We start from the raw sequence: 18548 nt of genomic DNA on the forward strand, positions 1-18548 counted from the left end.
CATTTACACAGTATTCCTCTTTGTCCTCGGCCAGTCCTGCCATCAGTTAAAACCCACATCCTACTCTTCTGGAGAACTGATTTTTTTTTTTTTTTCTGGAGAACTGATTTTTAATTAGGCATCATGAATAACTAATCATCCTCTTGTGTGGTTTTTCAGGCAGGATGGTGGAGAGCTGCTGCTGGAACTCTGGCTAAGCCCATACTGTGAGCGAGCCCCCTCTTCTGGGGCCAGGATGTAATGGGTGGGAAGGCAGCAGCCCTGCTGTGCTGGGAGGCCTTCCCAGCAACATTGCTGCTTTGACTTCCTTTGATCATCACCTCTAGAAGTTCAGGCCAATTAATTCATCTGACTTCCAGTTGTCAAAAGGGATAATGCAGAGGTTGAACGGATCCCATCTGAACTCCTTACTGTTTTTTTGAGAACTCTTGCTGTTTTAAATGTTTTAAACATATATAGGTTAGATCCATTTTAATGAGCATCATTTCAAAGTTTAAGATAAAGAGACAGGCAAAATTGAAAATAACCTACACAAGAATAATTCTTTTCAGTGTATAAATGCTTCCCCCAATTTTCCCTCTTCACAGCAGGCTAGAGGGCATTACTGCTACCCTCATTCTTCAGATGAAGAAACTGAGGCTTGGAGGCCACCTGCCTGGCCCAGGGCCACACACGGGGTTATGAGAGCCAGCATTTAACCCCAGGGCTCTCCTTGCTACTGACCTGTCTTTCCCCACATCTCTCAGGGTTTTGCCTTCACTTTGGAGACCTGTTGTCCTACTTCTTTGCTTGTGTTCAGGGTCTGTGTCCTTGAGGCCCTCTGTATTCTACCCAGAGGACCCTGGAGAGAGAAAAGGAGGTTTGGCCAACAGGGTTGCTTCGGGTAGCTCAGGGACTACAGGAGAGACCCCTGCAGGGCCTGGCCATGGGCAGCTGAGGACCTGCCCCGTTGTCCCCTCCCTCCCCCTCCTCCCACTCCTCCATCTCCTCTTCCTGGGATCTCTGTTCCCTCAGGCCCTGCTCCAGGGGACCACCTGCTATGCGTGCCCACTCCCAGTGACTTGATCTCTTAGCCTAGTTAAAGAACTGTGTTCCAAAGGGTCCTCTGAACACGCCCTAGTGATGGGACTGATTCAGGGGATCTGGCCTTGCTCCTTCCCAAGTCATGCCATGTGAGCAGCTGCTTATTCTTCCAAAAGCCAGCCTGGAGTGACACTTTCAATTATTTTATTCATCCATGACTTCTACTTCATGTAATTATCATTTATTGATCACCTAGAAGGTGCTGCATACGCAATATGAGTTGTAATTTAACCCTTTTAAACGGCCCTACAAAAGGGAAATTGGAGGTTCGGAGAGGTTAAGAAAGTTGCCCAAGTTGCACAGCTGCTAGTTACTGAGACCATCTAAATCCATGTTTCTCTGACTCCATAGTCTATACCTCTTCCTCCACACTACACTGATTTCAAGAGTTAATAGAGAAAAGATAAAAAATCAAAACCACAATGAGGAAGAAGACCCAAATTTTGGCCAACAGCGCTAATGTGATTATGTGAATGAATATTAAATCTGTCTCTGAGTTTCTTGGAAGCAAGAAAAAGAGGGGGGAAACATGAAGGGTTACATGCTTCTCTATATAATATAGAGTCTCTGAGGTAGGAGGAAATAAAATTTTTTCCTTATTTTCCATTCCAGAAGTCATTTCTCATGTGGGATTTTATACAAGGATATTATATAACAAAATGAACAAAGTTTTCAACAACCAGGTACAGCAAAAGACAGCTCAACAATTGTCCTGTGTAAAGCGTTCGTCCATTCTGTAATCATTCAACAAACCCTGAGCACCTACCATGCCTTAGCTGCCTAGGTGCAAACCACATGCAAAAAGATAATTACCCTGCAATGTAATCAACCCCATAATGGAGGTGTGCCTGATGCTTCTGGAGCACACAGGAGTGGGATGACACCCTGCCAGTGAGGGGTGGGGGGAGTCTGATGACCTCACAGGCAACTGTAGCCCCACAGTCTTGAAGTTTGAGTTGGAATTGACAACTTATTTTCAAAAGGAGGAAAAAGCATGCGAGGAATGTGCAAAGACATGAATGCAAATGGTACATTTGAGGACTGGAATGTCACTTACCAGTGCGGCATTACAGGACTCATAGGTGACAGCCAGCTTGATGAGGACTTCAAGGGCCAGGCTAAGGGGTTTCCTCAGCAGGATCCAATTCAGTACTGAAGGAACAGGGGCCAAACAGAGATGGGAGGAGCTGGGAACTGGGAGTCCCAAAAAAGGTAGTAACAAGACTACACATGGGAGTCGGTGGCTAGGCCCCAAGAGGGGCCACCCTGGCGACTATTGCTGAGGAAGAACCACACACTGACAGGAGGGGAACCCCAATGTGTCAGCACAGAGGACAGATTCCATGAACTGAATGAGGGGACCCAAAGTGAGCTCAGCTGGAAACCAGGTCGATTTTAAGAGTCCACAGAGAATTCAGGAGGTGAGGTCTAATACAAAGTTATTCCTGTAGGTGAAGCATATAATATCAAAACAAAGACCAGTGAGGGTGACTCCGTGCAAGACTCCACTGACAGGCCCAGAGCCTTTTTGGGATTCAAACACTCCTTCCTGGGACAGAACTGAGATTCAAGGATGAGGACTGGATAAAGGGGATATACCATGGGCTATCCTTGGCGTGTCACTTTCCTGTGTTTTTTTTGTTTGTTTTTTTAATTCTTTAGACCTGTATTTAGAGGATGATTTGAGCTCAGGCTCTCTGATGTAATTCTGGGAGGAGAACGTTTTGGAAGCTCCTTCTTTGAATCTTCTGCTTACTCTGAGCTGGACAAGTGTCCAGTTCAGATGAATTGCCCCAATAACCCTGTGGATTCATGAACTTAGTTTTTGAATGCATTCACATGCATGTGTGCTTTCCTATAACGTGTTCTCATTGGCTTACAAAAGCAGCGTACCAAGGGGCTTCCCTGGTGGCGCAGTGGTTGAGAGTCCGCCAGCCGATGCAGGGGACACAGGTACATGCTCCGGTCCGGGAAGATCCCACATCCCGTGGAGCGGCTGGGCCCATGAGTCATGGCCACTGAACCTGCACGTCTGGAGCCTGTGCTCTGCAACGGGAGAGGCCACAACTGTGAGAGGTCCGCGTACTGGAAAAAAAAAAAAAAAAAAAAAAGCAGCGTACCAAAAAAATAAAACATGTGGGGACTTCCCTGGCAGTCCAGCGGTTAAGACTCCGCGCTTCCACTGCAGGGGGAGCGGTTCAATTCCTGGTCAGGGTACTAAGATCCTGCATGCCGCACAGCACAGCACCCCCCAAAATAAATAAATAAATAAAATTTAAAAAATAAAAGCAGTATAGCTGTCTTTTATGGAAACAACTTGGATTTGTTGAATACTTACTCCATGCTGGACTCCATGCTAGGTACTTGGATAAGGAGAGGAACAAGATGAATGTGGTTCAGCAGGTCCTCCCAGGGGGAGCTCATACTCTAGTAGGAGAGAAAGGTGGATACACAGCCACTCTCTCAGCATCGAAGGCAACACAGCCATTTCCCACATGCTGCCTCATATTTGACCCTCACAACTACCCTGTGAAGTGGACCTTTCTTTCTTTTTTGGGGGGGCTTGATTTCTAAAAATTGAGATATAATTCATATACCATAAGTCATCCTTTTAAAGTGGTTTCTAGTATATGCACTAGGTTTGGCCATCATTCTCACTAATTCCAGAACATTCTCAAAAGAAAAATCAGAACCCATTAGCAATCACTCCCATTCCCCTTTTCCCCCAGCTCCTGGCAACCACTAATCTACTTTCTGTCTCTACGAATTTGCCTATTCTGGACATTTCCTATTTGTGGAAAAAACGATTCTTTCCCCCATTGTCTTTGCACCCTTGTTGAAAATCAATTGACCATTAATGTGTAGGGTTATTTCTGGACTGAGGTTACAGGTTACTATTTTACAGAGATTCAGAGAGATTAAGCTACTTGGCCAAGGTCACAGAGCTAAAAAAGAAGACACTGGATTCAAACCCAGCTCCTTAGATTTGTGTAAAGTGCTATGAGAAAACACAATGGGAGAACAAATAACTCTCCACCCTGGGAGGCAGGTGTCAGGACTGGTCCTAAAATCCCTAAAGGGAAAAAGCAGAGAGACCTTTGGTAAAACAGCAAAGAATAAGTTGTGGTTGGAAAGCCAAGGGCAAGGGCAGCAGAGGCAGGATTTAAAGACTTGTCAGGGTATTTGGTCTTCATTCTCTAGGAGAGGGGGAGTCACTGAAGGTTTGTAAGCAGGGAAGAGGTGGACAGGGAGGAAGAGGTGGAGGACGCTTGGAGGGGAAAGATGGTGAGTTTGGATAACTTGATTGCATGCAGTCCCTAAAGAACCACGAGGTGCCGGCGGGGGTGGGCAACTTAGTTGGAGAGAGTGGGCTGGGAGAGGGAAGAGGGCTCTGCTGGGGCTTGAGTCAAGGAAATGGCAGCTGAGATCCAGCCTCCAGCAGAGGGAGAAGAGCCAAGAAGAGAGACTGAAAGGCAGCCTTGAAGTCTAGTTTTGGGGAGGCAAGGAGGAGGCGGTTCACATTGGGAAGGTATCTAAGAAAACGAGGTTGTAAAAGGAGTCTGGGGGTTGGCAAATAGGAGGACAGAAGTTCGGGGCACAGTGTGGTCAGAAGGCCGGCTGGGTGAGACCACGTGTAAGTGGCTGCTGAAGATGTAGACTCAGGGAGGGAGCAACTCTTGCGAGAAGTCTGGAACGAGAAGACATACTGAGGACAGAGAGGCGCTGTGCGGAGGAAAGACTCATGTCTCAGCATGCGTGAAGGCCAAGAGAAGGTGCCTGACGCAGGGGGAGGAGGAAGAGCCCAGCAGGTGAAGGAGCAGCCCTGGGGAGGGGAGACCCAGCTCCTCCAAGTCCAGAGAGAAGGAAGGAGGGGAGGGGAAGAGGAGGGTCAAAGAGGAAGAGGAGGGAAGGGAGGCTGAGTAAAATACAGGTGGGTAGGGCTAGGGCTTAGGAACAGTGAGCAAGGGCTTCCCTGGTGGTGCAGTGGTTAAGACTCCACCTGCCAATGCAGGGGACACGGGTTCGAGCCCCGGTCCGGGAAGATCCCACATGTCACGGAGCAACGAAGCCCGTGAGCCACAACTACTGAGCCTGCGCGCCACAACTACTGAGCGCACGTGCCACAACTACTGAAGCCCGCGTGCCTAGAGCACTGTGCTCCACGGTGAAAGAAGCCACGGCAATGAGAAGCCCGCGCGCAGCAACAAAGACCCAACACAGCCAAAAATAAATCAGTAAAAAGAAAGAAAGAAAGAACAGTGAGCAAAAGAACTGCCAAGCTCCCAATAACAATGGCTCAGCCAAGGGCAACAGTCACGAGCCTAGTGTGTGACGTTCTCCAGCCGTGCTACGCACCTTGGAAGCAGGAACGCAGAAAAAACATGGTTGAGTAAATTTAGTGTTGAGATCAGTGGGCAAGGGAGCAAGGAGCTGAAAATGTTGGTGATAGTGTGGTTGAGCCATCTGAGCAGGGATTGTCCCAGCCGGAGAATCATGCTGGTCACTTCCTGCCTGGTCCCCCAGGTCCACCCTCCACCCCTCTCCCTGCTCTCTCTGCTTGGGGGGCACTAACCTCCATGGCCCACATCCAGGGACTCCCTTGCCCTCTGGTTGCCAGCCAGGCAGCGAGGAGGGTGGGAGGAGAGAGAGGTTGGGGAAGCAGGGGCCCTTCCTGCCCCCGCCAGGCTCTGGCCCGGGCACAGCGCCTCCTGCTGCTACAGTGGTCACCACGTGCCAGCACTGCCTGGCCCAGGTGGTCAGAGCATCCCACTATGGCCGTCCCCGGTCCTCACCATCCCCTGGGGCTCCCTAAACCCTGTGCACCCTCTGCAAACGGTCCTCTTCTAACCTCTTCCGTGCAGTGCAGTGGGGACCCAACTGACTTGGGAACAACAGACCTTGGCCCAGAGGGAGGGGGAAGGAGGGGGAAGGAGAGGGAAGGAAGAGGTGGATGTAGAGGAAGAGAGGAATACTAGGACTTCCCAGGTGGGGCTCAGGCTCCTCCCTGAAAGAATAAACAGAGCTCTACGGGGCTGGGCAGGGGGATCAGTGGGCGAGAGAAGGGTCCTGGGAGGAGGAGGAAGGGTGGCAATTCACCTTTCTCCTGTGTGAGGTGTCCTGTACTGCCCCCTGGTTCACCAGACTGCTTTCATTTCACACACACACACACACACACACACTGTAAATAAGAAGCCCCCTCGGATCCCTCTGAGCCCCAGCCCCAGCCAGGCCCCATGCTGACACAGCGCCAGGTGACCCATTTTGGATTTGCAGCATCTGCACGAAAACATTCAGTTTGTTCTGACCTGGCTTTTCCACCAGAAGGGTCCTGGCCCCCAGCAGCCTGCCAGAGGTTCAGGCCCTGGGTCACATGATCCTCAGCCCCCCTTAGGGGGCGCCGGGGCTCCGAGCTGTCCCTGAATGCTGCAGATGGGGCCAGGCCTCACGCGGCAACTGTCTCCCTCACCCCTTGTTATAATTAAAAACTGATCCTACATCTGCTTTTGTAAGAGGTGGGGCCTCTGTGATCCAGTCAGAGCTGCTCTTTCTGGCAACAGAAATGCGGATTAAGTCCTTTTTTGACCCCATTCCTTCAAGCTTGTGTGAACTTGGCCCAAGTGAAGCACAACCTCCCCTCTTCCAATCACTCGTGATAGATTCAAGGCAGAAGCCACATTTGATTCACTCTTGAATAGTGACCAGCCTTGGCCCATGGAAAGGAATTGATATAACTTCCCTAACATTGAGTCTCTGCAAATCAATTAAACAATCTCCCAAAATAATATGAATAGCCAATTTAAAAAATGTTTATTTCATTTCTGAATAGATAATACATTCACACAGTTAAAACAAGACCCCCAAATGGTATAAGAGGCCTGCAGGGAACAGTCTCGCTCCACCCCGTCCTCAAGGGCCCAGTTCCCTCCCCCACCCAACATGGACACAGAGGTAACTACTTGTACTGGTTTCCTATGTATCCTTCCAGAGTTCCTTTAGGTAAATACAAGCAACTATGAATGTACCGAATAGAGTTTTTAAAAAAATACTCATTAATGATTTAAATTTTTTTATTGAAGTATAGTTGCTATACAATATTTTATAAGTTACAGGTGTACAATATAGTGATTCACAATTTTTAAAGGTTATACTCCATTTATAGTTATTATAAAATATTGGCTATGGTCCCCATGTTGTACAATATATCCTTACATGTTATTATATAAAAACATAATAGTTTGTACCTCTTAATCCCCTCCCCCTATCTTGCTCCTCCCTCCTTCCCCCACCCCACTGGTAAGCACTAGCTTGCTCTCTATATCTGTGAGTCTGCTTCTCTTTTGTTATATTCACTAGTTGGCTGTATTTTTTAGATTCCACATGTAAGTGATATCATACAGTCTGTCTGACTTGTTTCACTTAGCATGATGCCCTCCCTCCAAGTCCATCTATGTTGCTGCAAGTGGCAAAATTTCATTCTTTTTTTATGGCTGAGTCATATTCCGTTGTATGTATATGTGTGTGTGTATCTATCTATGTATCTATATATATATCACATCTTCTCTATCCACCTGCAAAAAACATCCTATGATTAGGCAAGCCTACTGTGAGAGGGAGAAACAAGCCTCAACTCTATTTCCATTTTATAGCCTGGAATAAACCATCTTATGGTCAGGCAGGAGGGAACCATAACACATCAGAACAGAATTTCTCCCTGGTCCGCTGAGAGTTGGGTTAGCAGGTGATTCTTGGCAAACAGTGCTCAATTATGATGGGAAAATTAAACAGCATTCTCTGCTGCAGTCCTCATCAGTCTTTAACATGCTAGTGTCTTCATCTCCAAAAGGGTGGTTATCAAATGCAGAACTTTCCTATCTTGACCAAGACCTTTTTACTGAGAGCATATCCAGAGACCAGGAGTCCATGGGATATACTTTGGGAAATACTAGTCTAATCATAATTTTACTGATGTGGAAATGGTGGCCAAAACAAAAAGTGACTTGCTGAGTTGGCTGGTGGGGTTCCATCCCAGAACACCTATTTTCCAGACCAACGCTTTTTTTCCCCCAGCATTAAACATCTAACCATAGGTACAAATCAACTATAGATTCTTGGGGAACATTCCTAGGACTTAAGGGAATTTTTTTCCAATTTAATTTGGAAGGGGTGCAGTGGAGGTAAGGAAGAAGGGAGTAACAGCAGAAGCCATTCAAAGCAAAACACACCTTTAAAGAGGATCAAGACATCTTTGGCCTTAGAGATGATTTTTTTTTTTTTTCTTGATGGAGGGGCACCCACGAAGACCAGCTGTGCTCATGTGAAGAAATGCTCCACCAGGTCCTTTTGAAAATATAACCCCCACGGGACAGGTGGGAACACCTGGGACTTCAACCCTCCCCAATTTACCTCAAATTGACCTCATTGGGCCAGGAGAAGCCCTACAAAACTGATTCTGTATATTCTCTCCAAAAAACAAATTTACTAAAATTTACTTGATCCTATTATATGCCGGGCCTCTGCAAGGCACTGAGAATTCAAAGGTGAATAGAGCATAATTCCTGCTCTGAAGGGGTTTTCTATCCGGTAGGGAAACCGATACTACATGCAGCCAGACTGTGACAGGGCTATACTGACAATGGGAACTAGGTCCTAGGAGCCCATGGCAAGCAGTGTTTACAAAGCCCACCCTAAGAAACTTGCACATCTTAGCTTGTGGGCAATGGGGGAGCTACGGAAGATGTATTCAGTTTTAAACGCAGAACTCCCGTCCCAGTACGTTCTGGGACTCCATCTTCCATTAGCAACTCCGCTTCCTGCTTCCCCTCCCTTAACCTCTTCTGAGTTAACAGCCTCCCAGTAGCCACCCCTTTACCCCACATCACCAAGGTCTTTGGTCCTGGGAAGGGCCCACAATCTGGCCCTACCTTCCTCCCCCTCCCCAGCCTCGCCTCAGGCCTGGACCTCATCACCTCAAAACCACTGTAACAGGAAACTGACGCTAGGACTGCGGGCAGGTCCTGCCCAAGTTCTTGTAGGCTGGGCCACAAGTTTGCAGTGGCTCACACACTGCCAGGAGAACCAGCATCACAATTAGCATGCATCACAACTAACACAGTGGCCTTTGGGAGTCCACTCGTAAATCTGGACAGTTTGGCGTGCAGCAAGTATCCTGACAGGCACTGGCTTCACGTCTGCCATCAGCTGCCTCCACGCTGCCTGAGCACCACTATCATGCAAGAAGCACAGGAACTCCAGTGTGGTTGACCCGTTCCACGGACGAGGACCCTGAGGCCCACAGACGCAAAAAGAGTTGCACCCAATTCCAGCGTTAGTAAACGGCAGGGCCGCCAGAAGCCTACATACAATTGAGACCCTGACCGCCTCCACGCCTGCCCGGCTGCACGGCGGACGCAATGAAGCAGTGCTACGCATGCGCAGCCTTTTCCGAGGCCCCGCCCCCCGGCCGAGTCAGGTGAGTGGGGCGGGCTCCAGGCCGGAAGGAAGCGGAAGGTGGACACGGAGGGGAAAGAAGCCCTCCCCCGGAAGTCCCTTCTGTCTCCGGAGCCTGCTCCCGGAAGTGCTGGTGTTTGTAGCTGGCATGATGGCTTCAAGGTTACTGCGCGGAGCTGGGGCGCTGGCCGCGCAGGCCCTGAGGGCCCGCGGTCCCAGTGGAGTCTCCGTGGTGCGCTCTATGGCGTCTGGAGGTACTTGGCCTGCCGGGAGCGCCGGGGACCCGCGCCGTTGCCCTCCCGGGGTGGTGTTAAGGCAGCAAGGAGCGGGGGGTTGAGGCCGTTCAGCTTCTCCGGGCCCCAGTGACCGCCCCTACGGACCCGGGAACCTCAGACTCCGCGGGCGTCTCCCCGTTGTTCTCGGCCGCCGCTGCTACTGACCACCATACTGACCCCTCTGCGAAAAAATCCTAAACGGAGACGCCGGGTGACCTTGGTGGGCAGGGGTTGCATCCGGGACGTGGAGGGGCTAAGCCGTCCTTCAGGCCCGCGCCCGCCTCAAGGCCGATGCACTCCACTAGGATTCTGGTTGACCTGGTTTTAGAAAAAATGCCGGAAAATGGGCTTCCATGGTCGAAGGAAGAAAGGATCACCCCGTGTACCACTTTTGGGTATCGTGACTTTGGTCCTTAGGGGACAGTGGGTATGGGTAGCCTCTAGGAGCTTGTGGACCCACTAGAAGTATGCAGAGATGTCCATATGTGCATTTTCCTTCTTGATCTTTTCAGGCGACATCATAATTCACGTATTTTCCTTTAGGTGGTGTTCCTACTGATGATGAACAGGCCACTGGGCTGGAGAGGGAGGTCATGCTGGCTGCCCGCAAGGGACTGGTGAGGAGAACCTTGTGCCTTCTCGGGAGCTCATGGCCGTGGATGGAGTCAGAGCGGCCTCCTCTCTGGGAGCCTTTCATCCAGGAAACCTGGCTTGTGGGAACAGTACTGCTGGCCCCTAGAGGGTAGGGGTCATTTGGCATAATGGACCCTTCATTTGTTTTTCAGGACCCGTACAATATGCTCGCCCCAAAGGCAGCCTCAGGTACCAAGGAAGACCCTAATTTAGTCCCCTCCATCACCGATAAGCGGATAGTGGGCTGCATCTGTAAGTACCTCACCACTATTTTCTTATCCATTTGTTTAATATTTGTTTAACTTAATATTTGTTTAATATACAGGATGTCTATCAGCTGCTGCACCTCTGTTGTTGTGTGTGAGTCTAGGTTTATAAAGAAGATGTGTGTGGAAATAAGTTGTTCTAAGGGTCTTGGCCCTCAGGCCTCTCTGCCCGAGTAGGGCATCCTTAACCGTCAAGAGGCCTGGAACATCAATAATACTGGCTCACTGGAGAGGCAGCATGAAGGAGTATTCATCTAGAAAATATTTATTGTACTTTCTCTTTGCCACACACCATGTTAGGCACTAGGGGTACATACCAGGATGCACCCAGCTTTGGGGTTCTGCATAGGCAGGGAACTGTGAGAACCTATGGTGACTCTGATAAGAGATCAGCTTACTCACAGGTAAACTTGGCCTCAGTTTCTTCATCTGAAAAATGGGGAGAGCTTGAACTGCTCTCTTAAGGTGTCAGCCATAACTCTGTGTCTCAGAGGTGTCTGAGGAAAAGAGGTTAACGTTGAAAAAGTCCCCTCTTCTAGGCTGGATGGCCTTCAGCCACCTTTTTCTTTCAGGTGAAGAAGACAACAGTGCTGTCATCTGGTTCTGGCTGCATAAAGGCGAGGCCCAGCGATGCCCTAGCTGTGGAACCCATTACAAGCTGGTGCCCCACCAGCTGGCACACTGAGCCCCTGCACTAACTCACTCAAAATGTGATGTAAAGTTTCTTCTTTCCAATAAAGACTAGCCATTACATTGGCTCCTCCTCCCATAACTGGCTGGTCTTATTTCTTTCCTGTGTTTTTTGGGAAGGAATGGATGATTATGTCAGGAATAGCTATCTGTTAATACTAGCTTGCCATCCACTTGCTTTTGTACACCGAGACTGCCAGTTCCCCAATGCAGTTGTAGCTACCACCTGGCATGGGGAAAATGGGCTGTGGAGTCAGGCTGACTGGACTTGTAATACTGGCTCCATCGTCTATCTTTGTCACTGGGGGCCTGCTCTCTGAGGGTGGGTTACATCTTAAAAAAAAAAAAAAAAAACCTTGTGAAGTGTTAGGAATAATATATATAAAAAGAGCAGGAATAACATATATAAAAAGAGCCTGGCAGATAGTAGGTCCTCACATTATTGTAAAGACAGAGTGGCCTTGTGGAGAGAGTTTTGGCTTTGAAGTCTTAAAGGACCCAGGTTCAAAGCATAGTTCATGGGGATGCCATCAGCAAAATCTAGAATATGGGACAATTCCAGAAACCAGCAGCCAGTTTCTTCAAATAAGTTGCAAGGAGAAAAAAAACAGGTATGAGTACTTCTCAAGTGAAACATGAGGAAGATACCAACCAAGAGCAGTGCGTGGACCTTGTTTGGATCTTGATTTGAAAAAATCAACTGTAGAGAAAAAATTCAGATATTTGGTATTTAGGGACTTATTAAATTTTAGACATGTTAAAGGAGTTAGTTTTTTTTTTATGCTTTAGCAATATATACTGAGGTACTTAGGGGTGAAATATGTCTGAGATAAGCTTTAAAACAAGAAGGAAGAGAGTAGTTTGGGGTATGACTGATCCATTGTAGCCAGGTACAAGAGGGGTTGTTTTTCTACTTTTGTGTATGTTTGAACTTTATCATAATAATAAACCAAAAAAAAAAAAAAGTTGAGAGAAACAAAAGCCCGATTCAGTCCCTTTATACCTGTGACACCTTGGACAATTAATTTCTCAAAAGCTGTTTTATCTGTAAAATGGAAATAGTACATATTTTGTTCTGGGATTTGCCATAGAGGTGGCTTTGGTCACTATTGCCACAAAATTGATCCAAACTAGATCTGTAAGTTGAATTGATGGGAGAGAAAAGCCCTTTCCTTCATCTTTTTTTTTAAATTTAAATTTGTTTACTTTTGGCTGCATCGGGTCTTAGTTACTGTGCATGGGCTTTCTCTAGTTGTGGTGAGCGGGGGCTACTCTCTGTTGTGGTGCGCGGGCTTCTCACTACGGTGACTTCTTTTGTGGAACATGGGCTCTAGGCGTGCAGGCTCAGTAGTTGTGGCTCACGGTCTCTAGAGCGCAGGCTCAGTAGTGGTGCACGGACTTAGTTGCTCCGCAGCATGTGGGATCTTCCTGGACCAGGGCTCGAACCCATGTCTCCTGCATTGGCAGGCGGATTTTCAACCACTGTGCCACCAGGGAAGCCCTCTTTCCTTCATCTTGCCTTACCTCCTCTTAAAGGTATAAAGCTACTGCTTCCTTTCCTGGCTGTCATCTCATTTCCAGGAAATGTCCAAGCATTTATCTGCCATGCAGGGCCATTCTCTGGGAAGGGGACACCTAAATAGCCACCTACCACTCCCACCTTAAATGCTGTTATAAACAAGAGTTTCCCAGTCAGGAAGACTGGTTTAGTGCTACCCTCAAGCCCTCTTGTCTGGCCCACTTCCTGCATCCTCTTTCCTTTTTCACCGTCTCCCTTTCCAGTCAAAACTCTGCTTAGAGTGGACTTTTGACTCCTCACATCATTATTTATTCTGTCTGCTTCCTCCCTCATCTCCAAGCCCACCTTGCATCTTTATTATTTTTTAACTTTTAAAATGGAAATATATTACAATATTATGTTTCAGTTGTACTACATTATGAAATGATCACCATGATAAGTCTAGTAACCATCTGTCCCCATACAAAGTTATTAAACTATTATTGACCGTATTCTTTATGCTATATATTACATCCCCATGGCGTATTTATTTTACAACTGGAGGTTTGTACCTCTTGATTCCCTTCACCTATTTTGCTCCTAGCCCCCTCCCCTGTTCTCTGTATCTGTGAGTCTATTTTCATTTTGTTTTTTAGATTCCACATGTAAGTGAGATCATACAGTTTTTGTCTTTCTCTGTTTGACTTATTTCACTGAGCATAATACCCTCCAGGTCCACCCATGTTGTCACAAATGGCAATACTTCATTCTTTTTTATGGTGGAGTAATATTCCATTGCATATATGTATATATTCATCTATTGCTGGACACTTAGGTTGCTTCTATATCTTAGCTGTTATAAATAATGCTGAAATGAACATTGGTATGCACATATCTTTTTGAAATAGTTTTTTTCTTTGGGTAAATACCCAGAAGTGAAATTGCTGGATCATATGGCAGTTCTAATTTTGATTTTATGAGAAAATTCCATACTGTTTTCCGTAGTGGCTGCACCAATATACATTCTCACCAATAGTGCACAAGGGTTTCCTTTTCTCCACATCCTTGCCAAATTAGTTATTTGTTGCCTTTTTGCTGATAGCCGTTCTGATAGGTGTGAGATGTTATCTCATTGTGGTTTTGATTTGCACTTCTCTGATGATTAGTGATGTTGAGCATCTTTTCATGAGTCTGTTGGCCATCTATACGTGTTTGGGGAAATACCTATTCAGGTCCTCTGTCCATTTTTTCATTAAGTTGTTTGTTTTTTTGATTTTGAGTTGTATGAGTTCTTCATCTATTTTGGATATTAACCCTTATTGGATATATTATTTGTAGATATCTTCTCCCATTCAGTAGGCAGACTTTTTGTTTTTTTGATACAAATCTGTTTCATTGACCTATGTGTCTGTTTTTGTGCCAGTGCCATACTGTATTGATTGCTGTAGCTTTGAAGTATAGATTAAAAACAGGGAGCATGATACCTCCATCTTCTTCTTTCTCAAGATTGCTTTGGCTATCAGGGTCTTTTGTGGTTCCATACAAACTCTGGAATTATTTCTTCTAGTTCTGTGAAAAATGCCACTGGTATTTTGATAGGGATTGCATTGAATCTGTAGATTGCCTTAGATACCCCCTTGCTTTTCTCTTTTAAAAATTTTAACCAGTTTTCCCCTAAGAAAGAAAAATCTCCATATATTTCCAGACTGTGGTGGCAGAATAATGGTCCCCCGAAGATGTCCGTGTCCTAACCCCAGAACCTGTGAATACGTTAGGTCGAACGGTAAAAGGTTATTAAGATTGCAGACAGAATTAAGGTTGCTAACCTTAAACTAGGGAGAGTAACCTGGATTATCCAGGTGGGCCCAATAATCACAAGGGTGGCAGAAGAATGAGAGTCAGGGGGACATGACTGGAAGAATGGTCAGAGAGATGCAACGTTACTGGTTTAAAGATGGAGAAAGGGGATCACAGGCCAAGGAATGCAGTTAACCTCTAGATACTGGGAAAAGCAAGGAAATGATTCTCCCCCAGTCTCCAGAAAGAAACACAGCTCTGCTACCACATTGATTTCAGTGCAGTGAGACCCATGTCAGACGTCTGTAGAACTGTAACGCTTTAATGGCATCAATAGATCAGTAAATTCAAGTCCTGTCTCCTGGGTTAGTGGGTCTCAAATTTCGCTGCACATTAGAATCACCTGGGTATATTTTTGTTCCCCATACCCGGCTCACACCCAGACCACTGAAGCAGAGTCTCTGGGGGTGAGACCCAGGCATTATTTAAAGTTCCCCAGGTGCTTTCAACATGCCGCCAAGGCAGAGAACCTCTACCTCAGGCTCGCCACAAAAGCACAAAAGCATGAAGAGCTCTTTTTCTTGCCTGTTGGTAACTGGGAGCCCTAGGGGCAAAGAGGAAATGTAACACCCTTCACTAGGAGCACCAGACCTTTGCTTGTGGGTAGAAATGGGCTCCATCTAGCCATTTAGCAGCTTAGAAATTGGATCCTGTCTCTCCTCACTAGGCAAGAATACAGGTATCTCTCTAATGGTATTTATTAAACAACCTGAAAGTACAAAGATCTTTTTTTCTGGAACCACTTGAGCAAGTTGCTATCTGATGCCCCATCACAGGTTAGTGTGCATTTCCTACAAAGACATTCTCTCCTATACCTGCAATGTGACTATCAAAATCAGGAAATTACAACTTGTACATTTCTACCATTTAATCCTCAGACCCTATTCAAGTTTTGCTAAATGTTCCAATAACGTCCTTTATAGCAAAGAATCCATTTCCTGTTACCTTTAGTTGTTAGGTCCCTTTAGCCTTCTCCATTCTGGAACAGTTCTTCAGCCTTTCCTTGATTCCTGTGACATTGACACCTTTGAAAATTACACCAAGAACTTAGGTTTGTCTGATGTTTCCTCGTGATTGGATTCAGGTTATGCATCTTGGGCAGGAGTAACAGAGGTGATGCTGGACGCTTCTCAGTGGGCACATGACGTCGATTTGTCCAATTGCTGATGAGGTGTTCACTTTGGTCACTTGATTAATGTCTGGCAGGTTTCTTCACTGTATAGTTGCCCCTTAATTATTATTATTATTTTAAATTTAATTTTAGATTTAATTTTAGTTTTTTGGCCGTGCCATGCGACTTGCGGGATCTTAGTTCCCTGACTAGGGATTGAACCTTCGCCCTCAGCAGTGAAAGCGCAGAGTCCTAACTACTGGACCACCAGAGAATTCCCACCCCTTAATTTTTTTTTTATATTTATTTATTTATTTATGTCTGTGTTGGGTCTTTGTTGCTGCGCACGGGCTTTCTTTGCGGTGAGCGGGGGCTACTCTTTGTTGCGGTGCGTGGGCTTCTCAATGTGCTGGCTTCTCTTGTTGGGAGCACGGGCTCTAGGCGTGAGGGCTCAGTAGCTATGGCACACGGGCTTAGTTGCTTTGCGGCATGTGGGATCTTCCTGGACCAGGGCTCGAGCCCGTGTCCCCTGCATTGGCAGGTGGATTCTTAACCAGTGCGCCACCAGGGAAGTCCCCACCACCCCTTAATTATTATTAAGTATCTTACAGGGCAATACTTTGAGATGTCAATACCCTGTTCCTCATTGAACTTTCAATTAATTTATATCAGTATAGACTTATGCTTTCACATTGTATTCAGTGAATTATAATTCATAACTCATTATTTTTTGATGTTTAATTTATTCCAAATTTGACCAGTGGAAGCTTCTTCAAGCAGGCTCCTGTGGCCTTTTGACATGTCCCTATCATTCTTGTAGCACTTCTTTTATTCTCTGGCACAAAACGTTGCAGGCTGTTAAAGCCGTGAAGTAGGTGCTATTATTATCACCCCCATATTAGAGATGCGGAAACCTAGGAACAGCTCCAGATTACACAGCTAGTTAGTTGTGGTGGCAGGATTGTGAATCCAGACCATTTAGCTCAAGCCTGAGCTTTTCCCCTCTAAGTTTTTATTTTGAAATAATTTTAGACCTATAGAAAAGTTGCAAAAGTAGTACAGAGTTCCTGTTTACCTTTCACCAGTTTCTGCTAACATTAACCTATGACATTAACACATAGTACAGTGACTGAAACCAGGAAATTCACATTGATACAGTACTATTAACTGATTTTGCCGGCTTTTTCAGTAAGGTCCTTTTCTGATCAGAATCTCATGTTGCATTTCATTGTCATACCTCCTTGGTCTCCTCAAACCTGTGACAGTTCCTCAGTCTTTGTCTTTATAATCTGTCCCTTTTGAACAAGATAGCTGGTCCACTGATTTATAGAATGCCCTCAGTTTGGGTTTGCCTGCTGTTTGCTCCTGGTTAGGTGGAGGTTATCCAAGAATACACAGGTAACATTGCCATCTTTTAATGCATCACGTCAAGATAGTCACTTATTACCGGGGATGTAAACTTTGATCATTTGGTTAAGATGATATCTACTGGGTTTCTCCACTGTAAGGTTACTATTTTTCCTTTTTTAATTAGTAAGTACCTCATGGGGAGATACTTTGAGACAGCGCAAATGTCCTTATTTTTTGCTTACTAGTTTTTGCATCCATTTTTGCCTGCAGCATTGATAACTGTGATGTTTGCCTAACAGTGATTTTCTTTTTCTGTTATTCCTTCTACATTCATTAATTGGAATTCTACAAGTAAGAACTGTCCCTTCTGCCCCATGATTGATCTCAGACTGGACTCATGACTATTTTATTCTGACTTATAATCCAGTATAATACATATTTGACCACTGGGTGCTCCTGCAAGTCGTTTCCCGAGTCCTTTAGACAGGCCCTCTTCTTTTTTGAGCACTTTCCTCCTTTACAGTACCGCAAGATATTCTAGGCTAGGCTCATTTTATACTTTCTCTGCCCCAGGTAACCAATGTGCTTATTGCCACTGGGGTGTCATTGTCTCTAGGCCCTCTGAGCAGACAGGGCTAAGAAATACACACACATATATTCTAACCCATTTACTTCAGTATCTTTCTGTATGTATAATAAAAGCCATGAATTCATACTACCTCCAATCCCCATCCAACACCACAGGGTTCATTCTAGCCTTATCACCTTCTCATCTGTAGCTTTTCTCCAACAGTGAGAAACCCAGCAGGGCTAGAGCTCTGTAACCACACCATCCCTGCAGGAGAGGGAGTAGGGAGAGTGTTGCTCGGCCTTAAAGGATGGGATTTTGACAGACATTAGGGAAAGTCATTCCCAGCAGAGAGAAGACGATAAGTAGAGGCTGGCAGGCAAATCAGGGCATGATGATGCCTAAGCCTAACACAGGGAAGGAACAAGACTCCAAAGGGCCAGAATTAAACGCAACAATGCATAGCTCATGAGGGTAATTTCACCAGCAATTTCACATCAATTCAGTTTTATTTCACCAAGCAGTGGAGAACTGCCTGACATTTTGGATTAGGAAGTACCAGAACCAAGGCTATCTGGGCTTTAGATCCAAGGGCAAATGGATTGGGTGGGGAGGATGGAGCTGTGGTCATGAGCTAGGGTGGTGGCGGTGGCTACCGTGAAAAAGAAACCAGGTGGGAAAGGCACTACAGAACCAACAGAACCTGGCAACTGACAGAATGTGGGGAAGGTAAGAGGAGGGAGAACACAAAGTGACAAGGCTCTAAGCC

General features: G+C 46.2%; 1 protein-coding gene across 1 annotated transcript; it reads left to right on the forward strand.

The window, feature by feature from the left end:
- The first annotated feature begins 9629 nt into the window (after window positions 1–9629).
- Window positions 9630–11477, forward strand: COX5B (cytochrome c oxidase subunit 5B). The gene is made up of 4 exons (XM_082642631.1): window positions 9630–9785; window positions 10350–10423; window positions 10592–10691; window positions 11278–11477. Exons 1-4 carry the CDS (start codon window positions 9680–9682, stop codon window positions 11388–11390), a joined length of 393 nt encoding a protein of 130 aa, XP_082498757.1. The 5' UTR covers window positions 9630–9679; the 3' UTR covers window positions 11391–11477.
- The last annotated feature ends 7071 nt before the right edge of the window (window positions 11478–18548 follow it).

This window comes from Mesoplodon mirus, assembly GCF_964341445.2.
Source record: "Mesoplodon mirus genome assembly, chromosome: 14".
Lineage (NCBI taxonomy): Eukaryota > Metazoa > Chordata > Mammalia > Artiodactyla > Ziphiidae > Mesoplodon > Mesoplodon mirus.